General features: G+C 49.2%; 1 protein-coding gene across 1 annotated transcript in view; it reads left to right on the plus strand.

Moving 5' to 3' along the window:
* DNAH8 (dynein axonemal heavy chain 8) overlaps positions 1-17,120 on the plus strand; it is a 9,979,189-nt gene that overhangs the window by 8,844,508 nt on the left and 1,117,561 nt on the right. Inside the window, exon 77 of the mRNA XM_069236651.1 lies at positions 4,537-4,658. Coding sequence (XP_069092752.1) covers positions 4,537-4,658 — 122 coding nt within the window. The remainder of the gene's footprint in view (positions 1-4,536; positions 4,659-17,120) is intronic.

Genomic DNA, 17,120 nt, shown 5'->3' on the forward strand with positions numbered 1-17,120 from the left:
GGCATGCGGGGACAATTCCATGATCTTTGACATGTTACATGGCCATATTCTGGAGTTACCATTGTGAAGCTACATATAGATATTGACCTATATGTAGTGCGTGCGTGTAATGGTGTCTGTGCACTCACAAAGTCGGGGGAAATTGCCCTGAACAATGTGGGGGCACCTTGGCTAGTGCAGGGTGCCCTCACATTTAGTAACTTTGCACCTAACCTTCACCAAGTGAGGGTTAGACATATAGGTGACTTATAAGTTACTTAAGTGCAGTGTAAAAATGTAAAATGGCTGTGAAATAACGTGGATGTTATTTCACTCAGGATGCAGTAGCAGTCCTGTGTAATAATTGTCTGAACTCCCTATGGTTGGAAAAAGAAGTGCTGCAGCCCATAGGTATCTCCTGGAACCCCAATACGCTGGGTACCTAGGTACCGTAAACTAGGGGATTATAAGGGTGTGCCAGTGTGCCAATCAGAATTGGTAAAAATATTCACTAGCCTGCAGTGACAATTTAAAAGAAAGAGAGAGCATAAGCACTGAGGTTCTGGTTAGCAGAGCCTCAGTGGCACAATTAGGCACCACACAAGGAACACATATAGGCCACAAACTTTGAGCACTGGGGTCCTGGCTAGCAGGAGGGTCCAGTTGCAGTCCCAGTGGCCAGAAGATGAAGTAAACATTGCAGAGGAGTTCTGATGGAATCTTGCATTTCGAATCTGAAGACCCACCCTGGAGGGAGACGCTAAATAGCCCAGGAAAGGGGATTGGTCACCTAACAGGGTGAACAACTATCAAGAGGGGACTTTGCCATCACCTGCCTGATCTGGCCACTCAGATGCCCCAGGGACCTCTCTCCACCATGCATTCCGGATGGCAGATTGAAGTGGCCACATGGAGGAGCTTACGGGCACCACCTCTGGGATGGTGATGGACAGGGGAGTGGTCACTCCCCTTTACGTTGTCCAGTTTTGCGGCAGATCAGCACTAGCCAAGGTGCCCCCACATTGTTCAGGGCAATATTCCCCGGACTTTGTGAGTCCGGGACACCATTACACGCGTGAACTACATATAGGTCAATACTTATGTGTAGCTTCACAATGGTGACTCTGAACATGGCCATGTAACATGTCTAGGATCATGGAATTGCCCCCCCAATACCATTCTGGTATTGGGAGGACAATTCCATGCATCCCCGGGGCTCCAGCATGGACCTCGGGTACTGCCAAACTAGCTCTCTGGGGTTTTCTCTGCAGCTACCGCTGCTGCCAACCCTCAGACAGGTTTCTGCCCTCCTGGGGTCTGGGCAGCCCAGTCCCAGGAAGGCAGAACAAAGGATTTCCTCTGAGAGAGAGTGTTACACCCTCTCCCTTTGGAAATAGGTGTGAAGGGCTGGGGAGGAGTAGCCTCCCCAGCCTCTGCAAATGCTTTGAAGGGCACAGATGGTGCCCTCCTTGCATAAGCCAGTCTGCACTGGTTCAGGGAGCCCCCAGCCTCTGCTCTGGCGCGAAACTGGACGAAGTAAAGGGGAGTGGCCACTCCCCTGTCCATCACCACCTCAGGGGTGGTACCCAGAGCTCCTCCAGTGTGTCCCAGACCTCTGCCATCTTGAATGCAGAGGTGTGAGGGCACAATGGAGACCTCTGAGTGGCCAGTGCCAGCAGGTGACATCAGATACCCCTCCTGATAGGCTCTTACCTGGTTAGGTAGCCAATCCTCCTCTGAGGGCTATTTAGGGTCTCTCCTGTGGGTTTCTCACCAGATAACGAATGCAAGAGCTCACCAGAGTTCCTCTGCACTTCTCTCTTCGACTTCTGCCAAGGATCGACCGCTGACTGCTCCAGGACATCTGCAAAACCACAACAAAGTAGCAAGAAGACTACCAGCAACGTTGTAGTGCCTCAACCTGCCGGCTTTCTCGACTGTTTCCTGGTGGTGCATGGTCTGAGGGCTGTCTGCCTTCACCCTGCGCTGGAAGCCAAGAAGAAATCTCCTGTGGGTCGATGGAATCTTCCCCCTGCTAACGCAGGCACCAAACTTCTGCATCACCAGTCCCCTGGGTCCCCTCTAATCTTGACAAGTATGGTCCCTGGAACACAGGAGCTGTGTCCAGGTGTCCCCGACAGTCCAGTGGCCCTTCTGTCCAAATTTGGTGGAGGTAAGTCCTTGCCTCCCCACGCCAGACAGTAATCCTGTGTACTGTGTGAACTTCAGCTGCTATGGCTTCTGTGCACTTTTGCAAGACTTCCTTCATGTACAGCACAGCCCAGGTCCCCAGCACTCCGTCCTGCGTTGCCCAACTCGCTGAGTTGGACTCCGACTTCGTGGGACCCTCTTTTGTTGTGCTGAGATGACCGCCATGCTCAGATCTTCTGAACGCCTGTTCAGGGGCTTCTGCAGGTGCTGCCTGCTTCTGTGTGGGCCCTCTCTGTTGCTGAGTGGTCCCTCTGTCTCCTCCTCTAAGGGGTGACTTCCTGGTCCTTCCGGGGCCCTGGCAGCACCCAAAACCTCCAACTGCGACTCTTGCAGCTAGCAAGGCTTGTTTGTGGTCTTTCTGCGTGGAAACAACTCTACATCCTCCAGCACGCCGTGGGACATCTTCTGACCAAAGGAGAAGTTCCTGGCACCTTCCGTTCTTGCAGAATCTTTGGCTTCTTCCACCCGGAGGCAGCCCTTTTGCACCTTCATCCAGGGTTTAGTGGGCTCCTGCCCACCCGGACACTTGCGTGACTCTTGGACTTGGTCCCCTTCCTTTGTAGGTCCTCGGGTCCAGGAATCCATCTTCGGTGGTTTGCAGTCGGTTGTTTTCCTTGGAGAGTCCCTTATCTCGACTTTACTGTCTCTTTGGGGTAGTAAGGTACCTTTACTCCTACTTTTCAGGGTCTGCAGGTATCTTGGACACCCTTAGTGTTTTATTACACTCCCAACAACCCTCTACACACTACATTAGACCTGGGGTCCATTCGTGGTTCACATTCCACTTTTGGAGTATATGGTTTGTGTTGCCCCTAGGCCTATTTTCTCCAATTTCATTCTATTGTGTTCTACAGTGTTTGCACTGCTTTTCGAAGTGTTTTACTTACCTGATTTTGGTTTTTGTGTATATTTTGTGTATTTGACTTACCTCCTAAGGGAGTATATCTTCTGAGATACTTTTGGCATATTGTCACTAAAATAAAGTGCCTTTCTTTTTAGTAACTCTGAGTATTGTGTTCTTGTGATATAGTGCTATATGATATAAATGGTATAGTAGGAGCTTTGCATGTCTCCTAGTTAAGCCTAAACTGCTCTGCTATAGCTACCGCTATCAGCCTAAGCTGCTAGAACACTTCTAATCTACTAATAAGGGATAACTGGACCTGGCACAAGGTTTAAGTACCACAAGGTACCCCCTATAAGCCAGGCCAGCCTCCTACAGGTGGGACCAAATGTGTCTTTTAAAGCATACAGGTGGCTTGGGGAAGCTACCCCTCCCAACATATGTGACACCTATTTCCAAAAGGAGATGGAGTTGCCTCCCTTTCACAAAGAAAATCCTTTGTTCTGCTTTCCTCTGCTTGAGTAGGCTAAGCAGCAGGAGGGCGGAAACCTGTCTGTGGGGTGGCAGCAGCCCAAGCAGCTCAGAAAACCGTACAGAAATGGTAGGAGCAATGCTGGGGGTCCTCAAAGGGGCCCACAGATTGCATGGAATCATACAGCCAATACTGGCAACAGTATTGGGGTATGATTTCGACATGTTTGATACCAAACAGGCCCAGGTTCGGGGTTACCATTATGTAACTGGACACAGTTAGTGACCTGTGTCCAGTACACAGGTAAAATGGCTTCCCCGCACTTAAGAAGTCCAGGAAAATGGAGCTGGAGTTCGTAGAGGCACCTCTGCTCATGCAGGGGTGTCCTCACACACAGTCACTTGCATCCTGCCCTCTGGGCTAGTAGGGCCTGCCATAGGGGTGACTTATAGTGACCTGGTGCAGTGATCTGTAGTGAAAGGGTTCATGCACCTTTTCACACAGGTTGCAATGGCAGGCCTGCAGACCTATTTTGCATGGGCTCCATGGGTAGCATAATACATGCTGCAGCCCATGGGGAACCCCTGTTGCCCCAATGCCCTGGGCACCTATGTACCATATACTAGAGATGTACATAGGGGCACCAGCATGCCAATTGTGGGGTGTACTTAGTCAGCAGCAACCAAATTTAGAGGGAGAGAGCACAGTCACTGGGGTCCTGGTTAGCAGGATACCAGTGAATACAGTCAAAGCACACTGACAACAGGCAAAAAGTGGGGGCAGCCATGTCAAAAGGAGGGTACCTTCCTACAGTGATATCCCTTTGAATAAAATACACGAAATCCCAATGAATATGAACTATTGTGAAATGTTTTTTATTCTATAAAAACCTTTTTTTAACAAACTGATATTTGAAAAACTGATGTCCCAAATTGATTGGAAATGTACAATTTTAAAGTAATTCTTCTAATAGGGTGTTTGCAATACTAAGCAAAAATATAATTTCTTGCTGTTTCTTCCATCTTTTCAGGAGGGGCTGCGCTCGATCTTAAAGCCTGTCCACCTAAACCATTTCGTTGGATTCTTGACATGACGTGGCTAAATCTTGTGGAACTCAGCAAACTCCAACAGTTCTCAGAAATTATGAATCAGGTGCCTCTACGCTTAGACCACATAATTGTTTAATATAAATATGTTATACATTTGCACTGCTGTTTACTATTTTATTACAATATCGGTATAACTTAATTTAAACATAATTGTACTTCTTGGTATTCTAGAAATATGATATATAATAACATTGCTTTTCAGCACTATTTGTTAACCAGGCCAGGTGTACACATTTTTATTGTTATGCTTTTAGTGTACATATTACATTCTTATTGTTTATCTCCCGTCAAGGTTTAAGCTCATGTTCCTAAGGGCAGTGTAATTTTCAGTTCACTGCAGTTGATTGCATCAAGATTTAAGCTCCAGTTCACGAGCACAGTTTCTGTTTGCTATTATTGTGATAGTTTATTGTATCAAGGTTTAAGCTCATGTTCATAAGCACAGTTTAATGTGCTGTTTCCTCTGAAACAGTGCATTATGATGGACACCAAGTGACAAGTAGCTACTGTGGAGAAGAATAGCATGAGGTTTGTTAATGTACCCAGCCAACACCTCACTACAACTTGTTTCCATGACACCTGTTCTACAGATTTAACATTTTGTAATCAGTTAACAATCTAGTGCTCCCTGATCTGATCTTGCAAATTTCAAAGTGGGTGGGGTCACTTTTACAGGTATTTCTTTATTCCCAAGAAAGGGGGGGGGGCAGCCTGAAACCCACCCTGGACTTAAGGCCCCTGAACACGCATGTAAGAAAATAATATTCCTAGATGTCCACCCTGTAGAAGGCAGGCCTGGCTTATAGTGGGTACCTGATGGTACTTACACCTTGTGCCAGGTCCAGTTATCCCTTATTAGTAGATTAGTAGTGTTCGAGCACCTTAGGCTGATAGAGGTAGCTATAGCAGAGCAGCTTAGGCTGAACTAGGAGACATGCAAAGCTCCTACTATACCACTTATATCATATAGCACTATATCATACGAAACACAATACTCAGAGTTACTAAAAATAAAGGTACTTTATTTTAGTGACAATATGCCAAAAGTATCTCAGAGGATATACTCCCTTAGGAGGTAAGTAAAATACACAAAATATACACACAAACCAAAATCAGGTAAGTAAACAGTTAGAAAAGTAGTGCAAACACTGTAGAATACAATAGGATGCAATAGGACACAATAGGCCTAGGGGCAACAAAAACCATATACTCCAAAAGTGGAATGCAAACCACGAATGGACCCCAGGCATAGTGTAGTGTGTAGAGGGTCACTGGAAGTGTAAGAAAACACAAAGGGGGGCATTTTGACCCTGGCGGTACGAGACCGCCAGGGCTAAAATGACGGAAGCACCGCCAACAGGCTGGCTGTGCTTCCAGGCGGATCACACCACCGGAGCCGGCGGTATTCCGCCACTTTTGCCCTGGCGGTGATAATCCGCCAGGGCAGCGTTGCTTGCAGCGCTGCCCATTGGATTACGAGTCCCCGACCGCCAGCCTTTTTCTGGCGGTTTGCACCGCCAAGAAAAGGCTGGCGGAATATGCAGCTTTTCACTGTCTGCTATGCAGACAGTGAAAAGAGCGACGGGTGCAACTGCACCCGTCACATGGCCGCAACACCGCCGGCTCCATTTGGAGCCGGCTCCTATGTTGCGGCGTGATCCCCACTGGGCCGGCGGGTGGAAACCAGGTTTACGCCCGCTGGACGGCCCAGCGGGGATCTCCAAATGGCCGCGGCCACACAGCGGTTAGATCTTGGCGGGCGGCTGATGCTCAGATGCCGCCCGCCAAGGTCGTAATGACCCCCTAAGGGTGTCCAAGATACCCCACCCCAAGAACCTTAAAAGTAGGAGTAAAGTTACCCTACTACCCCAGAAAGACAGTAAAGTCGAGATAGGGGATTCTGCAAAGGCAACAACTGACTGCAAAGCACTGAAGACGGATTCCTGGACCTGAGGACCTGCAAAGGAAGGGGACCAAGTCCAAGAGTCACACAAGTGTCCAGGGGTGGCAGAAGCCCACTAAAGCCCGGATGAAGGTGCAAAAGGGCTGCCTCGGGGTGAAAAAAGCGGAAGATTATGCAACAAAGGAAGATGCCAGGAACTTCTCCTTTGCACAGAAGATGTCCCACAGCGTGCTGGAGGATGCAGAGTTGTTTCCACGCAGAAAGACTGCAAACAAGCCTTGCTAGCTGCAAGAGTCGTGAAAAAAAAAACTGCTACTGAATTAGTGGTGGGTTAAACCTTACAAATGCACCTGTCTTGGACTACCATAAATATTACAACTCTGTGAACTATATTGTCGCCCAATATCTATGGCTATACCTGTGCACACATCACAGCACCTGCCACCACAGGGGCAATCCTGAAAGGATTACATGCAAAAAGATATGGATAGTGCACCACTACGCAAAGTCAGTAAAGTCCAGTAACACAACGTTGTCGTTTAAAAATCTTCATTTTTTATTATTGCTTTTTCTTGAACAAACGAGCAATCAGCCAACACGTTTCGTCCTACACAAAAGGACTTCTTCAGGGCTTTTTTCTATCTTGAGGTTTGGTTCACTCATTTGTTCTTTTTCGGATTGACCTTTCTGATTTACGTGACGCTGACCTTGTGTTCAACCACTTCTGGGTTGTGGTTGAAGAAAACGGGTGCTGTCCGTGCCCAGAAAGGACCAGGAGGTTGTCCCTTGGAGGAGGAGACAGAGGGGGCGCTTAACAGCACAGAGAGCCCACGCAGAAGCTGGCAGAACCCGCAGAAGCACTGGAACAGGCGTTCAAGAAATCTGAGCACGGCAGACGTCTCAACACTACAAAAGAGGGTCCCACGAAGCCGGTGGTCAACTCAGCGAGCTGAGCAATGCAGGACAGAGTGCTGGGGACCTGGGCTGTGCTGTGCACGGAGGATTCCTTGCAAAAGTGCACAGAAGCCCTAGCAGCTGCAGATCACGCAACACACAGGATTACTGTCTGGCGTGGGGAGGGAAGGACTTACCTCCAGCAAATTTGGACAGAAGGACCACTGGACTGTCGGGGTCACTTGGATCCTGCTTCTGTGTACCAGGGACCACGCTCGTCAAGATGAGAGGGGACCCAGAGGACCGGTGATGCAGAAGTTTGATGCATGCGTTAGCAGGGAGAAGATTCCGTCGACCCACAGTAGATTTCTTCTTGGCTTCCAGTGCAGGGGGAAGGCAGACAGCCCTCAGAGCATGCACCACCAGGAAACAGTCGAGAAAGCCGGCAGGATTAGGCGCTACAATGTTGCTGGAAGTCGTCTTGCTACTTTGTTGCGGTTTTGCAGGCGTCCTGGAGCAGTCAGCGGTCCATCCTTGGCAGTAGTCAAAGAGGGAGATGCAGAGGAACTCTGGTGAGCTCTTGCATTCATTACCTGATAAGAAACCCACAGGAGAGACCCTAAATAGCCCTCAGAGGAGGGTTGGCCACCTAACCAGGTAAGCACCTATCAGGAGGGGTCTCTGACGTCACCTGCTGGCACTGGCCACTCAGAGGCCTCCACTATGCCCTCACACCTCTGCATTGAAGATGGCAGAGGTCTGGGACACACTGGAGGAACTCTGGGCACCACCCCTGAGGTGGTGATTGTAGGAGGCTGGACTGGCTTGTAGTGAGTACCAAGGGGTACTTGCACCTTGCACCAGGCCCAGTTATCCGTTATTAGTGTATAGGGTGTCTAGCAGCTTAGGCTGATAGATAATGGTAGCTTAGCAGAGCAGCTTAGGCTGAACTAGGAGACGTGTGAAGCTACTACAGTACCACAAGTGTCACTTGCACAATATCATAAGAAAACACAATACACAGTTATACTAAAAATAAAGGTACTTTATTTTTATGACAATATGCCAAAGTATCTTAGAGTGTACCCTCAGTGAGAGGATAGGAAATATACACAAGATATATATACACAATAGCAAAAATATGCAGTATAGTCTTAGAAAACAGTGCAAACAATGTACAGTTGCAATAGGATGCAATGGGGACACATAGGGATAGGGGCAACACAAACCATATACTCCAAAAGTGGAATGCGAACCACGAATGGACCCCAAACCTATGTGACCTTGTAGAGGGTCGCTGGGACTATTAGAAAATAGTGAGAGTTAGAAAAATAACCCTCCCCAAGACCCTGAAAAGTGAGTGCAAAGTGCACTAAAGTTCCCCTAAGGATAAAGAAGTCGTGTTAGAGGAATAATGCAGGAAAGACACAAACCAACAATGCAACAACGATGGATTTCCAATCTAGGGTACCTGTGGAACAAGGGGACCAAGTCCAAAAGTCACAAGCAAGTCGGAGATGGGCATATGCCCAGGAAATGCCAGCTGTGGATGCAAAGAAGCTTCTACTGGACAGAAGAAGCTGAGGTTTCTGCAGGAACGAAAAGGGCTAGAGACTTCCCCTTTGGTGGACGGATCCCTCTCGCCGTGGAGAGTCGTGCAGAAGTGTTTTCCCGCCGAAAGAACGCCAACAAGCCTTGATAGCTGCAAATCGTGCGGTTAGCTTTTTTGGATGCTGCTGTGGCCCAGGAGGGACCAGGAGGTCGCAAATTGGACCAGGAGGTAGGGGGGACGTCGAGCAAGACAAGGAGCCCTCTTAGCAGCAGGTAGCACCCGGAGAAGTGCCAGAAACAGGCACTACGAGGATGCGTGAAACGGTGCTCACCCGAAGTTACACAAAGGAGTCCCACGTCGCCGGAGACCAACTTAGAAAGTCGTGCAATGCAGGTTAGAGTGCCGTGGACCCAGGCTTGGCTGTGCACAAAGGATTTCCACCGGAAGTGCACAGGGGCCGGAGTAGCTGCAAAAGTCGCGGTTCCCAGCAATGCAGTCTAGCAAGGTGAGGCAAGGACTTACCTCCACCAAACTTGGACTGAAGAGTCACTGGACTGTGGGAGTCACTTGGACAGAGTTGCTGGATTCGAGGGACCTCGCTCGTCGTGCTGAGAGGAGACCCAAGGGACCGGTAATGCAGCTTTTTGGTGCCTGCGGTTGCAGGGGGAAGATTCCGTCGACCCACGAGAGATTTCTTCGGAGCTTCTATTGCAGAGAGGAGGCAGACTACCCCCACAGCATGCACCACCAGGAAAACAGTTGAGAAGGCCGCAGGATCAGCGTTACAGAGTTGCAGTAGTCGTCTTAGCTACTATGTTGCAGTTTTGCAGGCTTCCAGCGCGGTCAGCAGTCGATTCCTTGGCAGAAGGTGAAGAGAGAGATGCAGAGGAACTCGGATGAGCTCTTGCATTCGTTATCTAAAGTTTCCCCAGAGACAGAGACCCTAAATAGCCAGAAAAGAGGGTTTGGCTACCTAGGAGAGAGGATAGGCTAGCAACACCTGAAGGAGCCTATCAGAAGGAGTCTCTGACGTCACCTGGTGGCACTGGCCACTCAGAGCAGTCCAGTGTGCCAGCAGCACCTCTGTTTCCAAGATGGCAGAGGTCTGGAGCACACTGGAGGAGCTCTGGACACCTCCCAGGGGAGGTGCAGGTCAGGGGAGTGGTCACTCCCCTTTCCTTTGTCCAGTTTCACGCCAGAGCAGGGCTAAGGGGTCCCCTGAACCGGTGTAGACTGACTTATGCAGAATTGGGCACATCTGTGCCCAAGAAAGCATTTCCAGAGGCTGGGGGAGGCTACTCCTCCCCTGCCTTCACACCATTTTCCAAAGGGAGAGGGTGTAACACCCTCTCTCAGAGGAAGTCCTTTGTTCTGCCATCCTGGGCCAGGCCTGGCTGGACCCCAGGAGGGCAGATGCCTGTCTGAGGGGTTGGCAGCAGCAGCAGCTGCAGTGAAACCCCAGGAAGGGCAGTTTGGCAGTACCAGGGTCTGTGCTACAGACCACTGGGATCATGGGATTGTGCCAACTATGCCAGGATGGTATAGAGGGGGCAATTCCATGATCATAGACATGTTACATGGCCATATTCGGAGTTACCATTGTGAAGCTACATATAGGTAGTGACCTATATGTAGTGCACGCGTGTAATGGTGTCCCCGCACTCACAAAGTCCGGGGAATTGGCCCTGAACAATGTGGGGGCACCTTGGCTAGTGCCAGGGTGCCCTCACACTAAGTAACTTTGCACCTAACCTTTACCAGGTAAAGGTTAGACATATAGGTGACTTATAAGTTACTTAAGTGCAGTGTAAAATGGCTGTGAAATAACGTGGACGTTATTTCACTCAGGCTGCAGTGGCAGGCCTGTGTCAGAATTGTCAGAGCTCCCTATGGGTGGCAAAAGAAATGCTGCAGCCCATAGGGATCTCCTGGAACCCCAATACCCTGGGTACCTCAGTACCATATACTAGGGAATTATAAGGGTGTGCCAGTAAGCCAATGTAAATTGGTAAAATTGGTCACTAGCCTGTTAGTGACAATTTGAAAGAAATGAGAGAGCATAACCACTGAGGTTCTGGTTAGCAGAGCCTCAGTGAGACAGTTAGTCACTACACAGGTAACACATTCAGGCACACTTATGAGCACTGGGGCCCTGGAGAACAGGGTCCCAGTGACACATACAACTAAAACAACGTATATACAGTGAAAAATGGGGGTAACATTCCAGGCAAGATGGTACTTTCCTACACAACCCCCCCCAAACGAAGGACAATAAGACTAGCCATGACCTGATGAGTCTTCATTGTCTAAGTGGAAATATCTGGAGAGTCCATCTGCATTGGAGTGGCTACTCCCAGGTCTATGTTCCACTGTATAGTCCATTCCCTGTAGGGATATGGACCACCTCAACAATTTAGGATTTTCACCTTTCATTTGTTTTAGCCAAAGTAGAGGTTTGTGGTCTGTCTGAACAATGAAGTGAGTGCCAAACAGGTATGGCCTCAACTTCTTCAGAGCCCAGACCACAGCAAAGGCCTCCCTCTCTATGGCAGACCAACGCTTTTCTCTAGGGGTCAACCTCCTACTAATAAAAGCAACAGGTTGATCCTGGCCCTCAGAATTAAGTTGTGATAGGACTGCCCCTACTCCTAATTCAGATGCATCAGTTTGGACATAGAATTTTTTAGAGTAACAAGGGCTTTTCAGGAGAGGAGCAGAGCACATTGCCTGCTTCAGCTCCTCAAAAGCTTTCTGACAGTTTGCTGTCCATAATACCTTTTTAGGCATTTTCTTGGATGTGAGGTCATTAAGAGGGGCTGCAATGGAGCCATAGTTCTTAATGAACCTCCTGTAATACCCAGTGAGGCCTAGGAAGGCTCTCACCTGAGTCTGAGTGGTGGGGGGAACCCAATCAATAATTGTTTGGATTTTCCCCTGAAGTGGTGCAATCTGTTCCCCACCAACAAGGTGTCCCAGATAAACCATCTTACCCTGCCCTATCTGGCACTTTGAAGCCTTGATAGTGAGGCCTGCCTTTTGCAGGGCCTCTAAAACTTTCCATAGGTGGACCAGGTGATCATCCCAGCTGGAGCTAAAGACAGCTATATCGTCCAAATATGCTGCACTGAAAGCCTCCAGCCCTTGCAGGACTGTGTTCACCAACCTCTGAAAAGTGGCAGGTGCATTTTTCAATCCAAAAGGCATTACAGTGAACTGGTAATGTCCTCCAATGGTTGAAAATGCTGTTTTAGGTTTAGCATCTTCTGATAATTTGATCTGCCAATACCGTGCAGTCAAATCAAAAGTGCTTAGATACTTGGCAGATGCCAGTGTATCTATGAGCTCATCTGCCCTGGGTAGAGGGTGAGCATCAGTTTTGGTTACCAGGTTGAGACCTCTATAGTCTACACAAAACCGCATTTCCTTCTTTCCATCTTTGGAATGAGGTTTTGGTACAAGTACCACAGGAGAAGCCCATGGACTTTCAGAGTGCTCAACCACTCCTAGTTCTAACATTTTCTGTACCTCTTGCTTTATGCAGTCCCTGACATGGTCAGGCTGCCTATAGATCTTACTTTTGACAGGTAAACTGTCTCCAGTATCTATAGTGTGCTCACACCAAGAAGTGGTACCTGGCACAGTAGAGAAGAGTTCAGAGAATTGATCTAGGAGATTTATGCAATGGTCTTTCTGCTCAGCAGTAAGACAATCAGCCAAAACTACACCTTCCACAAGAGCATCTTGTTTTGTGGAAGAGAAGAGATCAGGTAGAGGATCACTGTCTTCTTCCTGTCCCTCATCAGTTGCCATGAGCAGGGTGAGATCAGCCCTGTCATAGTAGGGTTTCAGGCGGTTTACATGGAGTACCCTAAGAGGACTCCTTGCAGTGCCTAAGTCAACTAAATAGGTGACTTCACCCTTTTTCTCAACAATTGTGTGGGGTCAACTCCGTTTATCTTGGAGTGCTCTTGGGGCCACAGGCTCCAAGACCCACACTTTCTGCCCTGGTTTGTACTGAACCAAAACAGCCTTCAGGCGAGCCATTTTTAGTATAACTGTGTATTGTGTTTTCTTATGATATTGTGCAAGTGACACTTGTGGTACTGTAGTAGCTTCACACGTCTCCTAGTTCAGCCTAAGCTGCTCTGCTAAGCTACCATTATCTATCAGCCTAAGCTGCTAGACACCCTATACACTAATAAGGGATAACTGGGCCTGGTGCAAGGTGCAAGTACCCCTTGGTACTCACTACAAGCCAGTCCAGCCTCCTACATTGGTGGCAGCGGTGGGATCAGCGTTACAGAGTTGCAGTAGTCGTCTTAGCTACTATGTTGCAGTTTTGCAGGCTTCCAGCGCGGTCAGCAGTCGATTCCTTGGCAGAAGGTGAAGAGAGAGATGCAGAGGAACTCGGATGAGCTCTTGCATTCGTTATCTAAAGTTTCCCCAGAGACAGAGACCCTAAATAGCCAGAAAAGAGGGTTTGGCTACCTAGGAGAGAGGATAGGCTAGCAACACCTGAAGGAGCCTATCAGAAGGAGTCTCTGACGTCACCTGGTGGCACTGGCCACTCAGAGCAGTCCAGTGTGCCAGCAGCACCTCTGTTTCCAAGATGGCAGAGGTCTGGAGCACACTGGAGGAGCTCTGGACACCTCCAAGGGGAGGTGCAGGTCAGGGGAGTGGTCACTCCCCTTTCCTTTGTCCAGTTTCGCGCCAGAGCAGGGCTAAGGGGTCCCCTGAACCGGTGTAGACTGGCGTATGCAGAATTGGGCACATCTGTGCCCAAGAAAGCATTTCCAGAGGCTGGGGGAGGCTACTCCTCCCCTGCCTTCACACCATTTTCCAAAGGGAGAGGGTGTAACACCCTCTCTCAGAGGAAGTCCTTTGTTCTGCCATCCTGGGCCAGGCCTGGCTGGACCCCAGGAGGGCAGATGCCTGTCTGAGGGGTTGGCAGCAGCAGCAGCTGCAGTGAAACCCCAGGAAGGGCAGTTTGGCAGTACCAGGGTCTGTGCTACAGACCACTGGGATCATGGGATTGTGCCAACTATGCCAGGATGGTATAGAGGGGGCAATTCCATGATCATAGACATGTTACATGGCCATATTCGGAGTTACCATTGTGAAGCTACATATAGGTAGTGACCTATATGTAGTGCACGCGTGTAATGGTGTCCCCGCACTCACAAAGTCCGGGGAATTGGCCCTGAACAATGTGGGGGCACCTTGGCTAGTGCCAGGGTGCCCTCGCACTAAGTAACTTTGCACCTAACCTTTACCAGGTAAAGGTTAGACATATAGGTGACTTATAAGTTACTTAAGTGCAGTGTAAAATGGCTGTGAAATAACGTGGACGTTATTTCACTCAGGCTGCAGTGGCAGGCCTGTGTAAGAATTGTCAGAGCTCCCTATGGGTGGCAAAAGAAATGCTGCAGCCCATAGGGATCTACTGGAACCCCAATACCCTGGGTACCTCAGTACCATATACTAGGAAATTATAAGGGTGTTCCAGTAAGCCAATGTAAATTGGTAAAATTGGTCACTAGCCTGTTAGTGACAATTTGAAAGAAATGAGAGAGCATAACCACTGAGGTTCTGGTTAGCAGAGCCTCAGTGAGACAGTTAGTCACTACACAGGTAACACATTCAGGCACACTTATGAGTACTGGGGCCCTGGAGAACAGGGTCCCAGTGACACATACAACTAAAACAACATGTATACAGTGAAAAATGGGGGTAACATGCCAGGCAAGATGGTACTTTCCTACAGTGATGGACAGGGGAGTGGTCACTCCCCTTTCCTTTGTCCAGTTTCGTGCCAGAGCAGGGGCTGGGGAACACTGAACCAGTCCAGACTGGCTTATGCAAGGAGGGCACCATCTGTGCCCTTCAAAGCATTTCCAGAGGCTGGGGGAGGCTACTCCTCCCCAGCACCTGTTTCCAAAGGGAGATGGTGTAACACCCTCTCTCAGAGGAAATCCTTTGTTCTGCCTTCCTGGGACTGGGCTGCTCAGACCCCAGGATGGCAGAAACCTGTCTGAGGGTTGGCAGCAGCGGTAGCTGCAGAGAAAACCCCAGAGAGCTAGTTTGGCAGTACCCGGGGTCCATGCTGGAGCCCCGGGGATGCATGGGATTGGCACCCCAATACCAGATTTGGCTTGGGGGAACAATTCCATGATCTGAGATATGTTACATGGCCATATTTTGAGTTACCATTGTGAAGCTACATATAGGTATTGACCTATATGTAGCTCACGCGTGTAATGGTGTCCCCGCACACACAAAGTCCGGAGATATTGCCCTGAACAATGTGGGGGCAACTTGGCTAGTGCCAGGGTGCCCTCACACTTAGTCACTTTGCACCTAACCTTCACTAAGTGAGGGTTAGACATATAGGTGACTTATAAGTTACTTAAGTGCAGTGTAACATGGCTGTGAAATACCGTGGATGTTATTTCACTCAGGCTGCAGTGGCAGTCCTGTGTAATATTGGTCTGAGCTCCCTATGGGTGGCAAAAGAGATGCTGCAGCCCATAGGGATCTCCTGGAACCCCAATACCCTGGGTACCTAGGTACCATATACTAGGGAATTATAAGGGTGTTCCAGTGTGCCAATCAGAATTGGTAAAAATGGTCACTAGCCTGCAGTGACAATTTTAACAGCAGAGAGGTCATAAATGCTGAGGTTCAGGTTAGCAGACCCTCAGTGATACAGTTATTTACCACACAGGGAACACATATAGGCCACAAACTATGAGCACAGGGGTCCTGGCTGGCAGGATCCCAGTGACACAGGCAAGAACAAACTAACACACAAGTAAAAATGGGGGTAACATGCCAGGCAAGATGGTACTTTCCTGCACCTCCCCCCCCCCGAACATTTTGCAGGCTCTGGTTGCCATTGTTCACTGGAGAGCAGATGCAAGCACTTTGGGTGATGAGCTCTGCCAAACTGCTGTCCTTCCTTTAATGCAATTGTTACCGGAGTATTTAGGAAGGTCAAGGCAGCACCAATGATTTAAGTGCTTTTCCAAGGTGACAAAGTGTTCCTACAGCGCCAGCCAAGATGGCCGCATAGCGGAACAGCTACTGTCTGCACTCTGTTTCACACATAAAAGGCTGTCAATCGGGCCCTAAACTGGTGGAGAGCAGCGGCAGAGCATTGCTGTAGAGGACTGTTCTGCTTCGTGAAAACAGGGGTATAGGAAAGTGCCACCGTTGGCATGGTTACCCCCCACTTTTTGCCTACTGTTGATGCCAACTTTGATTGAAAGTGTGCTGGGACCCTGCTAACCAGACCCCAGCACTAGTGTTCTTTCCCTAAAACTGTACCTTTGTTTCCACAATTGGCACAGCCCTGGCACACAGTTACGTCCCTTATAAAAGGTACCCATGGTACCAAGGGCCCTGTGGCCATAGGAGGACCGTAAGGGCCGAAGCATGTATTATGCCACCGTAGGGGACCCCTCACTCAGCCTATGCAAACTGCCTTGTAGCTTGTGTGTGCTGGAGGGGAGAAAAAGGCAAAGTCGACATGACCCCCCTCTCAGGGTGCCATGCCCACAAACCACTGCCTGTGGCATAGGTAAATCACCCCTCTAGCAGGCCTTACAGCCCTAAGGCAGGGTGCACTATACCACAGGTAGGGGCACAGCTGCAAGAGCAATATGCCCCTACAGTGTCTAAGTCCATTCTTAGACTTTGTAAGTGCATTGTAGCCACATTGAGTATATGGTCTGGGAGTTTGTCATTACGAACTCCATAGCACCATAATGGCTTAACTGAATACTGGGAGGTTTGGTATCAAACTTCTCAGCACAATAAACCCACACTGATGCCAGTGTGGGATTTATTGAAAAATGCACACAGAGGTTATCTTAGAGATGCCCCCTGTATGTTAGCCCAACTGCTAGTGTAGGACGGACAGGTCTATGCCCTCCTGCCACTTTCAGACGAGTTTCTGACCATATGGGGTGAATGCCTTTGTGCACACTCTGGTCAGAAACAAAGCTTGTCCTAGGCGGAAGTGCATCACACCTCCCCCTGCAGGAACTATAACACCTGCGGTGAGCCTCAAAGACTCAAGCCTCAGATTACAGTGCCCCAGGACACTCCAGCTAGTGGAGATGCCCGCACCCGGACAAGCCACACTTTTGGCAGCA

This window comes from Pleurodeles waltl, chromosome 5 (genome assembly GCF_031143425.1).
Source record: "Pleurodeles waltl isolate 20211129_DDA chromosome 5, aPleWal1.hap1.20221129, whole genome shotgun sequence".
Taxonomy (NCBI): domain Eukaryota; kingdom Metazoa; phylum Chordata; class Amphibia; order Caudata; family Salamandridae; genus Pleurodeles; species Pleurodeles waltl.